At 44.7% G+C, this 17,796-nt stretch overlaps 1 protein-coding gene across 6 annotated transcripts in view; it reads left to right on the top strand.

Annotated features, from left to right (window-relative positions):
- Window positions 1-17,796, top strand: part of LOC140718618 (membrane progestin receptor gamma-B-like) — a 122,809-nt gene that overhangs the window by 93,266 nt on the left and 11,747 nt on the right. For 5 of the 6 annotated variants that reach the window (XM_073032594.1, XM_073032597.1, XM_073032591.1 and 2 more), the window contains 3 exons: window positions 2,011-2,137; window positions 12,460-12,504; window positions 15,446-15,542. In XM_073032594.1, the coding sequence (XP_072888695.1) occupies window positions 2,011-2,137; window positions 12,460-12,504; window positions 15,446-15,542 (269 nt within the window). The remainder of the gene's footprint in view (window positions 1-2,010; window positions 2,138-12,459; window positions 12,505-15,445; window positions 15,543-17,796) is intronic. The other variant, XM_073032593.1, reaches the window with a different exon arrangement.

Genomic DNA, 17,796 nt, shown 5'->3' with positions numbered 1-17,796 from the left:
GCAACAGCCATCCTCAAAGACCCCCACCATCCAGGCCGTGCCCTCCTCCCACCACTAACATCGAGGTTCAGAAACCTTAAGTCCCACACCACCAAGATTCAAGAACATGTATTACCTACAGCAGGGGTTCCCAACCTTGTTTATGCCATGGACCAATACCCTTAAACAAGGGGTCCGTGGACCCCAGGCCCTGCAGACCTGCCCCGCAGCCATCGGGCTGCTGAAACGATGTGGGTAACTTCAATTACTAACTCTCTGAATTAATTCTACACCCTACAGACTCACTTTCAAGGACTTCTTGCAACTCGTTTTCTCAGGATTTTTTTAAACTGGCATAGCTTGTCTTCTTTTGCACCTTGGCCGTTTGAGAGTCTTTGTTTATATATAGATTTTCTGTAAATTCCATTAGATTTTTAACCCTATAAATGTCTGCAAGAAATGAATCTGTAGGTAGTATATAATATACATATACCTTACATACTTTGATAATAAATTTACATTTAATTTGATGCTTCTCAAAAAACTCAAAGTACTTTTATTATCAAAGTATCTATACTGTATGTCACCACCTTGAGATTTACTTTCTTGCAACAAAGCAACACAAGAGAAGAAATGAAAAACTGCCTGCAAAAACTGACAATGATTATGCAAAAGAAGATAATTCGTGCAAACGCAAAATAATATAAATAGATAGATAGTACTGAGAGCTGAGTTGTAGAATCCTTGGAAGTTCATCCATAGGTTGTTGAATCAGTTCAGTGCTGAGCTGAGTGAAGTTACCCGCACTGGTTCAGGGGCCTGATTGTTGAAGAGTTAATGACTTTTGTCCCACAGACATCAGCGATTCGAGAAGTTGGTTCAGCATCTACTGCAGTGAAGTGAATGCTGGATTCCTCGGTGATGTCTTATCCCAGTGATGGGGATGTCTTCCCCCTTCACATTAAACCACTGCCTGTCATTGCACCTGGTGACGGTGATGGAGGTCAGGGATTCCAGCCTCTTTTATACCATGGACGGCTACTATTAACCGAGGTATCTTTGGACCCCAGATTGGGAACCCCTGACCTAGAGTTTCTTTGGAGGTCAAGAACTTGGTGTTTATGGCCTTTGTATTAAGTATTGCAAGAACAAAGGAAAAAGAAACAAAAAAAGAAGTTGTGGTTGCTAGACTAGAGCTAACAATATTCCAATGATAACAATTAACCTAGAAAATAGCCAGACTCAAGCAGCCTGACACCTGCTGCACAAAACTGCTCCTAGAAAATACAAGATCAGCTATACACATCCGAACTGCCTCCACAACCTATGGACTCACTTTCAAGGATTCTATAACTCACGTTCTCAGTATTACTTATTTATTTATTGTTTATTTGTTTGTATATGCGTAATTTGCCTTCTTTTTCACATTGGTTGTTTGTCCGTCTTTCTTTGTGTGTAATTTCTCTTTGATTCTATTCTATCTCAAAGTTCTACTGTAAGTGCCTGCAAGAAAATGAATCTCAGGGTAGCATATGGTAACAATTGTGTCTGTACTTGGACAATAAATCTTCGCCTTTAAATGACAAGAACATTTACTGAACCCTTTAGAACAGATATGAGGAGGGATTTCTTTAGCCAGAATCTGTGACTCTGTAGAATTTGTTGCCACAGGCAACTGTGGAGGCCAAGTCACTGGGTGTATTTAAGGTAGAGGATGATAGGTTCTTGATTAGGCAGGGCATGAAAAGTTATGGGGAAAAGGCAGGAGACTGGGATTGAGAAGGAAAAGAACAGCCATGATAAAATGACAGAGAAGACTCAATGGGCTGAATGGCCTAATTCTGCTCCTATATCTTTTGGTCTAATTACATACATGTGGGTGATTGTATAATAATTATAAACACGCATAGGAAAGTTACCAGAAAAACAATCATTCAGCACCCTAATCCAACACTGTTAGTGGATGCGATTACATACCTATCAAATATGTGTGACCACTTGGCGTTTTGCATCATTTTATCACGCCCTCAGGCTCGGCGACTGTCTATGCAGCCTACATCATGCCAGACAAGTGGATTAACAGCACCTTGCACAAGTGGTTTGTGCCTGCCGCTGTCTTCAACACCGTCGTCTGCACTGCCCTCTCGTGCTTCTCCCGGTAAGCCAGGTGACCTCAGTGTCACACTATGTTTCCTCCTGTTACAGTGCCATAGCGAAGAGTCCATGAGGCAGAAGCAGAATGCCATTCAGCTTCTCCACCATGACTGGTTTATTATCCTTCTCAGCCACGTTCTTCTGCCTTCTCCCCGTATCCTTTGACACCCTTACTAATCAAGCCCCTATCATACTTAATAACTTGGTCTCCACAGCCAACAGTGGAAATGACTTCCACAGATTCACCACCCTCTGGCTGAAGAAACGCCTTCTTATCTCCATTTCAAAGGGACATTCTTCTATTCTGAGGCTGTGCCCTCTGGTCCTGGACTCCCCGACTATAGGAAACATTCCCTCCAAGTGCACTCTATCCAGCCCTTTCAATATTCTGTGGGCTTCAATGTGATCCCCCTCATTCTTCGAACCTCCAGTGAGTACAGGCCCAGAGCTATGAGATGAAACACTCCTTATGCATTGAACACCATTGGTGATGAAGTCAACTGAGCCACAATGGCCACTCCTCTGAATTAGATACATTTTGCTCGCTGAAATGTTTATAACAGAGTAAAGAATCATCAAAACTAAATGGTATTTGTAATGACTCATGCATCCAATTGCACTTTGACCAAAATTATATTCTAAACCTTTTTATACAGTGATCCTAGTACCTTCTGACATCTACTGCACTTTGACTCGAATTGTCCTCCTAACCTATTTATACAGTGACCATAATAACTTTGACCTCAATTGCCCTTTAACCCTAATGGTGTTCTGAATCTATCTGCACTATGACCCTAATGACCTAATGATTTTAATCTCTAATTATACCTTGACCCAAATGCACTCAGACCTAATCATAGGATTATCTTGAAGTCCTTGATGTCTACCTGTGTTTTGACTGTCATAGAGTCATACATCCCCAGTGCTATGGATGATATAGAGTCATACAGTGTTAGAGCACAGAAACAGACCCTTCAGCCCATCTAGTCCATGCCAAACTGTAATTATGCCTAGTCCCATCAACACGCACCTGGACATAACCCTCCAAACCTCTCCCATTCATGTACTTACGTTAAATTGTGCAGTCAAACCCATATCCAGCACTTCTGCTGGCAGCTCATTGCACACTCTCACCACGGCAATGTCTCCTCGTGTGGTGACAAAACATCTGCAAATGTATGGCCAAGATCGGAGAACAACTCAACCCAACCATCAACCACCCAAACTACACATTTTCTGAGTTATTTCAAGCTTTCACCACTCTCTGAGTGAAGAAGTTCCCCCTCAGGTTCTCCTTCAATATCTCACCTTTCTCCCTTAAGACCTCGCTCAACCTCAGTGGATAAAAACCTGCTTGCATTTATCTTATCTATACCCCTCATAACTTTGTACACCTCCATCAAATTTCCCCTCAAAATCCCCTATGCTCCAGGGAATAAAGTCCTGACCTATTCAACCTTTCTCTATAACTCAGGTCCTCAAGTCCCAGCAACATCCTTGTGAATTTTCTCTGCACTCTTAAAATCTTATTGATAGCTTTCCTGTGGGGAAGTGACCAGATTGTGGTCTTAATTATGTCATATTCCTCTCGTTGTTCTTTGACCCCAGCTATACTTTAATCTAGGTTATATTGTGATTCTTCTACAGGTCATTGACTATACAATGATTGTGACACTAATACTTTGGCACTGTAACTTATGCAGTACTTTGATTGTTTTAACATTTAGACCTTTGTTGCCCAGTTGGTATTCTCTCAATCTCCCAACATCATTCCTGGTTGGTTGTTCCCAATGGTAGGAGATTGAGGGAATCCCCACTGAAATGTCAGACAATGTGACCCTCGCAACCCCGAGGTCCCAGGCAATCATAGATTCCATCTTTTCATTTGATGTCTAATTGCTGTGACTGAGTAATGGACTTGCCTAGTCTTTGTGTGGTAGGATTTCCACAAGGGATTCTCCATTTATCCTGACATTGACTATTTCTCCGAGATTCACAGCAATCATCTATTTTAGGAAATACAGTGAAACCTTGTGGAAATTCTACCTTCTTGTGTCCAGAGAGTGAAAAGCCAGCCTCTTAATCCACAGAGTCTCGTCACTATTCAGTTTTAAACAAGGCAGCATCTTGACCCTTAATCCCAATTTCCTACTGTTAATCTGAACTCAGCAGGTAAAATCCCTATGTAATATCAAAAATTGATCTTTAGATGATAGCCCTTGTTCTGAAGCCAGCTTCTTCCCCAGTCCCACTTTCTGCGAAGGGAATACTTGTTTTTCATTTAATTCATTTAAAATTGGTTTCAAACCACCTTATCTGTAAATACGTGCCACTGAGTTAATTGCCAGTCATGGACACTGATGTTGTGTCCATTCCTCTGATTGGTCGTGAGAAAATAATAGCCAATAATGTTGTTGTGTTGACTCCTCTGATTGGTTGAGAGAAGATAATAACCAATAACGTTGTTGTATTGACTCCTCTGATTGGTTGAGAGAAGATAATAGCCAATAACATTGTTGTGTTGACTCCTCTGATGGGTCGCGAGAAAATAATAAGCAATACAAATGTACTTGGGTTGATAACGTCCTCTGGAATGGCTAATCCGGCCTCTCCATGTGAGCATTTGACAGTAAGACAACTGGTGACAGAGTGGTGGAGTGATTAAAGCTGCTCCTGCACATCTCCAGTGGGCCAAGCTCAACCCTGACCTCCAGTGCTGCCGAGCTGAAGTTTTAGCATGTCCTCTCAAACATCAAACGTTAGGGAGCTCCACTGTCTTCCTACATCCAGGCTGGCAGGTTAATCATGTTCAGTGTGCTGGTGGGTGGTAGAACTGAGGAGGAATTCAGCAGAGTGTGGGAAGAATTAAGTGGGGTGAGTGTCACATTTTTCGTTATAGACTCAGTGAACCAAAATGGCTGTTCAGAACATAGAAGAGTATAGCACAGGAACAGGCCCTTTGACCCATAGAGTCATGCCAAACCAGCTAAAAAGCAAATCAATAACACCCAAGCACTAATCCTTCCTACCTACACCATGCCCATATCTGTCCTTCTTCCTTATATCCATGTGCCATTCAAGTGTCCCTTAAAAGCCTCTAATACATTTGCCTCTACCACCATACCAGGCAGCGCATTCCATGCATCCACCACTCTCTGAGAAAAAAAACTTACTCCTCACATCCCCTTTGAACCTTCCCCCCTCACCTTCAGTGCATGCCCTCTGGGATTAGACACTTCAACCCTGGGAAACAGACACTCGCTCTCTATCTACCCTCTCATAATCTTATAAACCTCCATCAGATCTCCTCTTAGCGTCTGGCGCTCCAGAGAAAACTAACCCGAGTTTGTCCAGTCTCTCGTGATAGCACGTGCCCTCTAAACCAGGCAGCATCCTGGTAACGCAAACACGAGGAAATCTGCAGATGCTGGAAGTTCAAGCAACACACACAAAATGCTGGACTAACTGAAAGAAAAGATAGTAAGAGATTTGAAAGCACAGGAGGGGGAAATCCGAAATGATAAGAGAAGACCGGGGGGGGGGGGGTGAAGCTAAGAGCTGGAAAGGTGACTGGCAAAAGGGATACACAGCTGGAGAAGGGAAAGGCTGCCCAGCATCCTGGTAAACCTCTTCTGCACCCTCTCCAAAGCCTCAACATCCTTCCTATAGTGGGGCCACCAGAACTGTGTGCAATACTCCAGGTGTGGCCTAACCAAAGTTTTATAAAGTTGCAACATAATCTCTTGACTTTTGAACTCAATGCCTCTGTGATGAGTGGCTCAACCTTATAACTAAAATAAAGGATCCCAGGGCAATATTTAAATGTAAAACTGCAAGGTTCTTCCAAAGGTCCGGGTCTGTATTTATCCCTCAAATCAGCATCGCAGCTTAGAACATAGAACAGTGCGGGTCCTTCAGCTCACAATGCTGTGCCAGCCTTCTAATCTACTCTAAGATCAATCTAACCCTTCCCTCCTACACAGCCCTCCATTTTTACTTCATCTATGTGCCTATCTAAAAGGCTCTTAAATGTCCCTAATGTATCTGCCTCTACCACCTCCCCTGGCACCCACCACTCTCAGTGTAAAAAACCTACCTCTGACATCCCCCCTCCCCTACACTTACCATAACAACTTAAAGTTATGCCCCCTCATATCAGCCGTTTCCACCCTGGGGGAAAAAAATATGTGACTATCCATTCTATCTTTGCCTCTTATCTTCTATACCTCTAGTAAGACTCATCCTCCTTCACTCCAAAGAGAAAATACCCTATCCTCATAAGACAACTTCTACACACTCTTGTAAACAATGCAACAGCGACAACAACATGCAATTATGTAGCACCTTCAACATAGTAAAACTTCCCCATGGCCACGTACATGAATCTAAAAGAATACTGCAGATGCTGGAAGTCCGAGGTGAAATCAGAGAAGCAAAATGGAAACACTCAACAGGCTGGGCAGCATCTGTGGAAGGAGAAACAGGAGACAACCTGAAATGGGAACTCTCTTTTCACAGATGGTGTCTGACCTGCTGAGTGTTTTCTGCATTCCTGTTTGTAGGGTTTGTTAAGTTAGCTTTAAAGCAGCCCTGCTGTTTTTGAATTGAATTGACTTTATTATTTATATCCTTCACATACATGAGGAGTAAAAATCTTTACGTTATGTCTCCGTCTAAATGTGCAATTTATAGTAATTTATAATAAATAGTATGTACACAGGACAGTCAATATAACATAGAAATACAGTTGTTTCAGCATGAATTAATCAGTCTGAAGCCTGGTGGAAGAAACTGCCCCGGAGCCTGTTGGTCCTGGCTTTAATGCCATGGTACCGTTTCCCGGATGGTAGCAGCTGGAACAGTTTGTGGTTGGGGTGACTCGGGTCCCCGATGCCTTTGGGCCCTTTTTACACATCCCCCTTTGTAAATGTCCTGAATAGTGGAAATTCGCATCTATAGATGTGCCAGGCTGTCCACACCACTCTCTGCAGAGTCCTGCGATTGAGGGAGGTACAGTTCCCACACCAGGCAGTGATGCAGCCAGTCAGGATGCTCTCAATTGTGCCCCTGTAGTAAGTTCTAAGGATTTGGGGTCTTCTTCAACCGTCTGAGGTGAAAGAGGCACTGTTGTGCCTTTTTCACCACACAGCCGTACGTACAGACCACATGAGATCCTTGGTGATGTTTATGCCGAGGAACTTAAAACTGTTCACCCTCTCAACCCCAGATCCATTGATATCAATAGGGGTGAACCCGTCTCCATTCCTCCTGTAGTCCACAACCAGCTCTGTAGTTTTTGTGACATTGCAGGAGAGGTTGTTTTCTTGACACCACTGGGTCAGGGTGGTGACTTCTCTGTGGGCTGCCTCGCTAATATTTGACATTAGGCCAATCAGTGTAGTGTTGTCAGTAAATTTAATTAGCAGATTGGAGCTGTAGGTGGCGACACAGTCATCATTACCTCTATCTCATTATGTTCCAGTAAACCCATTGGGTCAGCATGGTAACATAGTGGTTAGTGCAACGCTTTATGGTACCAGCGACCAGGGTTCCATTCCCACGGCTGCCTGTACATTTGTACATTTTCCCTGTGCCTCCAGCTGCCCCAGTTTCTTCCCACAGTCCAAAGACGTACTGGATGGTAGGTTAATTGGTCATTGTAAAGTCTCCTGTGATTGGGCTCGGATTAAGTCAGGTGATTGCTGGGTGATGTGGCTCAAAGGGCTGGAAGGCCCTTCTTTGTGCCATACCTCAATAAATAAAAATAAAACCAGCAACGTGGTAACAAGCAACACACACAAAATGCTGGAGGAACTCAGCAGGCTAAGCAGCATCTATGGAAAAAAAGTACAGTCGGCATTTCAGGCCAAGACCTTTCCTGTCAACTGTACTTTTTTTTTCATAGATACTGCCTGGCCTGCTGAGTTATTCCAGCATTTTGTGTGTGTTGCTTGGATTTCCAGCATCTGCAGATTTTCCCTTGTTTGTAACGTGGTAACAAGATTATTACCATTCCTTCTTGTGTTTACATGGAAAGTGTTGTTTCTTTTGGTTCGAGGAAGGAAAATTAAGCAGGATTTGCACTCTGCTGTAATCCCCTGCTGTGACCAGGTGAATGGGTGTGGGACCAAGGTAACCTGTGGTTCCTCTCCAGTTCAATAGCCTACACTGTACCAGTACACAGCCACTTGTCTGCCTGAGGCACTGACTGCTGGTGCCTGGGTAAATTTATAGATGTTTTTAAAGTCTCACAAACAACAATCAGGGCTTCACTCTTTTCCATAGATGCTGTCTGGCCTGCTGAGTTCCTCCAGCATTTTGTGTGTGTTGCTTCAATCTCGAACGTTGTTGTCAAGGGAATGGCAATTGTTAGTTTACAGCGGCATACAAATGTTTGTATTTTTAAGACAATTTACATCCTGTATTCTTTTAGTGTTGAGGTCTTTCACTTTAAACTGGATACCACAGTGTTCCCTTGGGCTTCCAGCACAGATATAATCGCACATACAAAATCATTGAGAATTTACAGCACAAATCAAGGTTATTGATGCACCATCAATAACTCTCGGAGACGGGAGGCAAAACATAGACTTTTATTAGCTGCAAACGTGACCACGACATCTTGGAGACTGAGGGAGGAGCAGTGCCTCCAATCGCCTTTATTCAGGGGTCTGTGGGAGGAGCCACAGGAGCAGTCAGCAGAGGGGTGTGTCCAGACAGGTATACACATAGTTTACCACAGTTATTCACCCCAATAACTCTATGCTAGTCTTGGTAGACCAATTGGCTCGGTTCAACTACTCCTATCTTAGTCCTTACCTCAGCAAACCATTCTAAACCCCACATGATCTCACTCCCAACCTAATTTACCTGACACCCCCACCCCCTTTATTCAATAGAAGAATGTTGCCAGGACTTGAGAGCCTGAATTATAGGGAGAGACAAGGTAGGGTAAGAATTTGTTCTTTGGAGTGTTGGAGACCGAGGGAAGACCTTACAGAGGGGTATAAAATCTTGAGGGACACTAATAGGGTGAATGCACGCAGACTTCTTGAGGAAGCACAACCTGAGGCTTTGTAAGGCATTGGTCAGACTGCATTTGGAGTATTGTGAGCAGGTTTGGTCCCTTTATCTAAAAACAAATGTGCTGGTGTAGGAGAGGGTCCAGAGGAGGTCCACAATAACAATCCCAGGAATGAACGGATTAACACTGGAGTAGATTTGATTGGTTTGTCCCTGTACTCAATAGAGTTTAGAAGAGTGGGGGGAGGGGTGGATTTCATTGGAATACACCAAATACTGAAAGGCCTAGATAGAGTGGACGTGGCGAGGATGGTTCCTATAGTGCGGAGTCTCGGACTTGAGGGCAGAGCCTCAGAAAAGAAGGACATCCATTTAGAACAGAGGTGAGGAGGGATTTCTTTAGTCAGAGGGTGATGAATGCCACAGACACCTGTGGAGGCCACGTCATTGGGTATATTAAAAGCAGAGGCAGATAGATTTCATTTATTTATTTTAAAAGGTTCTTGATTTGTCAGGGTGTCAACAATTATGGGGAGAAGGCAGGAGAATGGGTTTGAGAAGAATAGTAGATCAGCCATGTTGGAATAGCAGAGTAGACTCAATGGGCCGAATGGCCTAATTCTGCTGCTAAGGTTTATGAACTTACAGAAGGCATGGGTTTACTGTGGGAGGGCAAAGATGTAAAAGTGACACGAGGAGATGGTTCTTCATGCAGACGGCAATGCATATATAGGACAAGGTATCAGAGAAGGTGGTTGAGTAACATACAATAATATTTAAAAGATTCTTAGACAGGTACATGTATAGAAAGATTCAGAGAAAGATGGGTCAAATGCAGACTGATGGGATTAGCTTAGCTGGGCACCTTGGTTGGCAGGGACAGAGGGCCTGTTTTCCATACTGAGCTACTCTATAATCCTATGACTAATTTCCTCTATTCTTTGTGATTCTCTCCCTTGACATACCTCTCCATTATTTCTCTCAATCTTTCCCTGCAGTGGCAAATACATTCTCCCTGCCCACATTAAAGCTGTTGCAGGAAATGCTGCCACCTGCTGGCTGACCGTGGCACTGCTCTTTTCTCGAAACTTGGATGGTTCTGAACAACATTTAAAATTAATTTAAAAGTAGCAAGTACTAGAAGCGCACAATGGTTCAAAAAGAGAAACTAATACTTAAAATTTACATTTATTGCCATACATTACTGCTGCATTATTAAACAGTCTTGTTTCATACCAAGTTTTAGTGTCATATGAGACAGCACAGAAAGAGATCCTTCAGCCGACTAGTCCATGGTAACAAGGATGCCCACCTATGCTAAACCCATTTTATCATGTATGGCCTATGTTCCTCTAAACCTTTTCTATCCACACAATTATCTAAATTTCTTTAAATGCCATTATTGTATCCACCTTAATCACTTTCTCTGCCGCTTATTCCACATACGCAGCATTGACCGCGTGAAGAGGCTGCCTCTTAGGTCCCTTTTAAATATTTCCCCTCTAACCTTAAGCCTGTGCTGTCTAGTTTTAGATTCCCTTTCCCTGGGGAAAGCCTGTGTGCATTCACCCTGTCCATCACGATAAACAGGTCACCCCTTAGTCTCCTACATTCCAGGGGATAAAGTGTTAGTCTCCCCAGCCTCGCCCTATAAAAGATAAAAAAGAAAGATTGGTTTTATCTGTCACGTACACATCAAAGCATGCAGTGAAACAACAACTAACACAGCCTAAGGATTGTGCTGGGGGCAGCCCACAACGGTCGCCACACTTCTGCCACCAACATAGCATGCCCACAAATCACTAACTCTACCCGTAAATCCTTGAAACGTGGGAGGAAACTGGAGCACCTAGAGGAAAGCCTTGCAGTCATAGGGAGAATGTATGAACTACTTAGAGACAGCGGTGGAATTGAACCCGGATTGCTGGTGCTGTGAAGCATTGCACTAGCTGCTGCGCCCGTGTCACCCAGGTGCTTGAGTCCTGGCAATATCTATCATTTTCTTCTCAGTATTGGACTTTTTATATGAATCCTTCACCATTATTTGAAGTGCTCGACTGATATACAGGATTGTTTTCAGTAAAGTCCTTCAACAAATTCAAAGCTGCCTCACATCAGAGCAAGAATTTTATTCCCACTGTCATATTATGGTGTTGCTTGAATGCTAAAATATGCCAGCAGTGAAACTGTGGGATTATCAGACTCTGACAGGATGGGATTTTCTCCAGAATCAATCCGCCATCAGCCAGTCTGATTTTTGACATTTTTCATTGAAGATGAATGCACCTTTGAAATCCCCAGCCGTGTTCCTGTTATCTCTGCACTGCACAGGGGCGGTGGAGTCACGGCTTAAACACGACTCAAGTTGTTAGATCATAAGCAAGATCTTTGAGATGTATATCGAGCTGTTCAGAACTTTCTAAGGCACTTTTGAGTGAGCTAAATATGTCTTGAAATGTGCTGGGCAGTCATAATATAGGGAATATAGTGGTATCTTTCTGCACAACAGGATCCGATGGAGAGGCAATGACTAGGTAACCTGTGTGGTTGAGGGGCAGGTGCCGCTCCCCGGGTCCCCCTTGAAATAATGGCCAGAGGTTCATCCCCCTGCAAGGGCAGATATCAGTGGGTGAGCAAGACCAGGAGTTCAAGTACAAGTTCAAGTTTATTGTTATTCAACTGTATCCATGTATACTCCCAAATGAAACAATGTTCCCCCGGATCAAGATGCACAACACAGTATACATATAACTCACATGTCACACATAAAGTACTATTACCACAAATAAATTAACAAATAATAAAATATATTCCAGAAGATTGATATTTAGCCTGAAGTTAAAAGTATATAGTATAACGCTACTGTCGCTTCATACGTGATGAGGCCTGGGTGGTAGAGAGTTCAGTAGTATCACAGCCTAGGGAAGAAGCTATTTCCCAACCTAACAGTCCTTGTTCCAATGCTACACTACCTCCCGTCTGATGGCAACACTAGAACAAGGACTGTTAGAATAGGAAACGGCTCCTTCCCCCAGGCACAAGACAACAGTGCTGACCTCCCCCGGCACTGCGCCAGAGTATCACCCTTCGCTACCTGCTCAGGAGTGGCTTCAGACCAAGGGCAAAGAGTGACGCGGGAGGTTGACAACCGCCAAAAGTTCCCCCGCGTGGACCCGATCTGGCTGGGGGTGCTGGCTTTTCAAGATGTTTTGTGTCTCATTGTGTGTCCCACTTCCTTTGTTACTAACACAAAACCTGCCCTTTCCTTTCCCTCACTGACTTGCTCTGGTAACCTGCACACAGGCTCGGAATGCCTTTCACCCACTTTAACAGCAGCGACACAGAGCGGTAAGTGTCTGTAAAGCCAACGTAAGGACATAATAGTGATCGTGGCTGTTTCTGTGTAAATGCTGCTAAACCCTCACAGCGACTATTTACCATGAAGTATCTTGCATTGAGACAGCACAGGAAGCTGTTTTAGAACGTGCATGTTACTATTGTTTAGTATGCAGTGATTGGTGTTTAGTATTTATATATTTATTTATGCTTAAGGCTGTCAAGGTCCCTTAAGATTTTCATGGCCCCGGGGGAGGTAGTGGGGATAAGTTCCCGCTACTTATTAAATGCTCCCAATGACGCTGCTCTCAAATAACCTCTGACAACCAAGTTCAGCTCTTGGCATTCATGTGTGGCTTAGCTACTAAGCCCATTGGAACCATTTCCATGGACAGGAGAAGGGGCAAAGGTTGGTTACAGGTGCCTTAAAACTAGTCACTTTGGGCAGATGGTATTCGACAGCCATGGTTGGCTGTTCGTATAGGAGAAGGAAAACTCTGATCTCAAATCTCCGCTGCCTTGCAGCTAAATCCACTCATGGGGAAGGCTTCAAGAGTAAAGCCCACAGGAAAATCCGCAGCTGGAGCCCTTAGGGCAGTCCCTATACTGAGTTCAACGCTGACCGGCAACTCCAGTACAAGAGTATAATATAAGAGTTTAAGAGTTGGAATGTTATGGTGAGGTTGTATGAGGCATTGGTGAGGCTGAATTTGGAGTATTGTGTGCAGTTTTGGTCACCAAATTACAGGAAGGATATTAATAAGGTTGAAAGAGTGCAGAGAAGGTTTACAAGGATGTTGCCGGGACTTGAGAAACTGAGTTACAGAGAAAGGTTGAATAGGTTAGGACTTCATTCCCTGGAGCGTAGAAGAATGAGGGGAGATTTGATAAAGGTATATAAGATTATGATGGGTATAGATAGAGTGAATGCAAACAGGCTTTTTCCACTGAGGCTAGGGGAGAAAAAAAAACCAGAGGACATGGGTTAACGGTGAAGGGGGAAAAGTTTAAAGGGAACATTAGGGGGGGGCTTCTTCACACAGTGAGTGGTGGGAGTGTGGAATGAGCTGCCAGATGAAGTGGTAAATGTGGGCTCACTTTCAACATTTAAGAAAAACTTGGACAGGTACATGGATGAGAGGGGTATGGAAGGATATGGTCCAGGTGCTGGTCAGTGGGACTAGGCAGAAAAATGGTTCAGCACAGCCAAGAAGGGCCAAAAGGCCTGTTTCTGTGCTGTAACACTCTATGTTCTATGGTTCCTATGACGCCACTGGTGCCAAAGTGTATCAGGCTCTGCCGTTCCATCAGCTGCCTGGAAAGGGGGGAGCCTGCTGGGGCAACAGCTTGTTCTCCGTATCACAGTGCCCTACCTTGCGTACTGTACCGCCAGCTAGGATGCAATATCCATTGTCGACCCCGATCGATGAAGGCCATCATGCAACAGGAATGAGAATTGGAATTGGTTTTATTATTGTCACAATTTCTTAAAGCCCCACCATCTTTGCACATCATTCACCCGATGATGCCTGAGCCCCCAGATGGTTCACTGTCACCCCACCCACATCTCCAACCCCACCACAGGTCAAGCCCTTTCATCACCCTCTTACCCTTCACCTCACCCCACCGAACCTTCCACCCTCAGTCACTAACTTCCAAAGTCCTTGCAGCATTCCCTAGCCTCCTCCACCCACCCCTGCTCAACCTCAGCGCCCAATCCCACCCCATCGCCGCCCCCCCCCCAGCCATTCCCTCTATCCTCATTGTACAGGGGAGACCATTCTAACTGGTTGCATTGCCATCTAGTACAGAGGCTCCTCTGCCCGGGATTAGGGTAACTGCAGAGGGTTGTAAGTTCAATCAGCTCCATCATGGGCACTAGCCTCCTCAGCATCGAGGACACCTTCGAAAGGAGATGCCTCAAAAAGGTGACATCATCATTAAGAACGCCTATCACCCAGGATGGTCCCTCTTCTCATTGCTACCATCAGAGAGGGGGTACAGGAGCCCCAATGATTTAGGAACAGCTTCCTGCCCCGCACCATCGCCAATCGATCTCTGAGCAATGATCCAGCTCATGAGATCTACCTTACTGGTTTTGCTCCCTTTTTTTACTGCTTATCTAATTTATATATATAATTTTTCTATACTGTATTGCACTGTAGATCTCCCACAAAACAACAAATACTATAACGTATGTCATTGGTAATAAGCCTGATACTGATTCCACCCCCACCCCTTTCTACTCACCACACCTCCCAACACAGCTTGCAAGATCATCACCCTGCTTGCACCATCTGTGACCCTTCCATCGCTCTGTGCCCGTCAACACCCTCCGATCCCATCGACCTGGCCTCCACCCTCACCGCTCTCACCCCTTCACTTCCACCGCCTAGCCCAGCTCACGGACCCCACCCGCTCAGCGGCCGCTCCCTCACTTTCACCGATGTCCGTTGGACTGTGCAACCAGACACGTGAGATGTGAGTTGGTTGGCAGTGCTGGCTACCGGTCTGGGGTTTGGGGGACTTCCGCCAGGTTTCCCACAACCAGTCGATGTGGCGTCCTCACCAGATGCCGGACACGGTGGGCTTGGTGGAGAGCGGGATCAGAACAGGCCATGTGTTGTCCACTGATGGTATAGATCATTGATGCTCATCGGTCCTGCAATCATAAAATGTGTCCATTTGGACAAGGCACCACACATGGTCACTGAGGGTATATAACAACCGAAGTGAAACACTCCAACTATTTCTCGGTTCTGCCTGAATGAACCTTTGGTGGAACCACATTTGTAGAGGGGGAGGAAGGTGAGAAAGCGGGTAACTAGGAATTTCAGCTGCCATTTCATGTCTGACTGTAGTAGCCACAACAACAGGCAGTCTTTATTCACATTGTAGAAGGAACATGTTGTTGTTGTTATGTTACCTCCTCTAATACTTGTTCATCTTTCAGATACCCGGAGCAGGAACACCCCAACGTGAGCAAAGTCTTGCGACTGGTGGCCTTCGCTTATCCATATTTCTTTGATAACATCCCGCTGTTTTACAGGGTACGTCCAGCGTTGTGTTGTATCGGTAACATTAAGAACGCTCTCTGCTCACTTCCCTTTATTTCAGTGAACTTTGCATGCTTAGAAGCTGCTGACACACTTCAATTTCTTCCACAACTTTGGTTTCTAATGCGGTCTATCTAACACATGTGCTGTGTGTGCGCTTTGTGCTGTGTGTGACTGTTGGTGCTGTGTTTTGCACCTTGATCCCGGAGTAACACTGTCTCGTTTGGTTGTATTTGTGAGCATTCATGTATGGTTGAATGACAATTAAATTTGAATTGAATGTGTTAATTAAATTCCTGCTTTTGTTGTACTTGCTACATTTAGGTGAGGTATAGACCATAACACATAGGAGCAGAATTAGGCCAATCAGCCCTTCGAGACTGCTCTGCCATTTCATCATTATTATCCCTTTCAAACCCATTCTCCTGCCTTCTCCCCATAACCTTGGACACCGTTACTAATCAAGAAACTATGAACTTCCATTTTAAATACACTCAAAGACTTGGTCTCCAAAGCCACCTGTTGCAACAAATTCCACAGATTCACCACCCTCTGGCTGAAGAAATTCCCCCTCATCTCTGTTCTAAAAGCATGTTCTTCCTTCTATTCTGGGGCTGAATTCTCAGGTCCTGGACTCGCCCCGTATAGGGAGGGTTTTTAAGATTTGTGTATAAATTGAGAGAGACACTTTCTATAATGGTCATCTCCATTTGCTCTTGAGATCATAATTAAAAGCGACCAATTAACCTACTGACTGGTACGTCTTTGGACTGTGGGTGGAAACCAGAGCACCCGGAGAAAACCCATGTGGTCACGGGGAGAAGGTACAAACTCTTTATAGACAGCGGTATCATCCATAATGGAATGGCAGGACAGACTCAATGGGCTGAATAGCCTAATTCTGCTCCTATATCTCATGGTTTTATGAGGTTCTCTGCTGGTTAGAGTCTGGATGGAAATCAAACACAGAAAGAAAACCCAAACAAAGACTGAGAATCAAATCACTTTGACATTCAAATTGTGTCAGACCAAGGTAGGACATTGCACTTATTCATTGCCCCGATACGCCAATGGTGTTTAGGGCAGCAATGAAAGTCCTCCATCTGTCTGTCCGTACACATACAGCTATAGAAGGACTTTTCATTGCTGTTTCTGTAACAAATGCTTTTTGACCAGTCAGGGTTGACAGCCAAGACGTACAAAAAAGCTGGATGAACTCAGCAGGTCGGGCAGCATCCGTTGAAAGAAGCAGTCAACGTTTCGGGTCGAGACCCTTCGTCAGGGTTGTTAGCCCTGAGCTGAACCCCAGAACCTGGAAGATCAGTGGGCCATTCTTAGTTTGCCTTCTACCCTTTGAACTGTTTGGCAAGGGTGACCCTGCCAAGCGCCAAAGCATAAAGCCCTGACTCCAGCCAACACTGAGTCACTGAGGCACGCAAGCCTCCAAACCCTACAACAAGGTTGTGAAGGACATACTAGGGTAGGACACACACAGTGAATGGTAGGACACTGAGGAGTGCAGAAGAACAAAGATATCTGTGAATAGCGATCCTTAATTCCATGGAAGTGGTGTCACAGGGTTATGGTTTTTCCACATTTGCCCTTCATAAATCAGAGTATTTAGTACAGGAATTAGGATGTTATGTTGAAGTTGTACAGGACGTTGGAGAGGCCAAATCTGGAGTATTGTGTACAGTTCTTGTCACCTACCTACAGGACGGATATCAATAAGATTGAAAGAGTACATAGGAAATTTACAAGGATGTTGCTGGGCCCTGAGGACCTCAGATATAGGAAAAGGTTGAATAGGTTAGGACAACAACATACACAAAATGCTGGTGGAACACAGCAGGCCAGGCAGCATCTATAAGGAGAAGCACTGTCAACGTTTCGGGCCGAGACCCTTTGTCAGGACTAACTGAAAGGAAAGATAGTAAGAGATTTGAAAGTAGTGGGGGGAGGGGGAAATGCGAAATGATAGGAGAAGACCGGAGGGGGTGGGATGAAACTAAGAGCTGGAAAGGTGATTGGTGAAAGTGATACCGAGCTGGAGAAGGGAAAGGATCATGGGACGGGAGGCCTCGGGAGAAAGAAAGTGTGGGGGGGGGGGGGGAAGCACCAGAGGGAGATGGAGAACAGGCAAACAACTAAATATGTCAGGGATGGGGTAAGAGGGGGAGGGGGGGCATTAACGGAAGTTAGAGAAGTCAATGTTCATGCCATCAGGTTGGAGGCTACCCAGCCAGTA

Source organism: Hemitrygon akajei, chromosome 30 (assembly GCF_048418815.1).
Source record: "Hemitrygon akajei chromosome 30, sHemAka1.3, whole genome shotgun sequence".
Classification (NCBI taxonomy): domain Eukaryota; kingdom Metazoa; phylum Chordata; class Chondrichthyes; order Myliobatiformes; family Dasyatidae; genus Hemitrygon; species Hemitrygon akajei.
The sequence above is the reverse complement of the archived record's forward strand: the minus strand, read 5'-3'. Positions and strand labels throughout refer to the sequence as shown.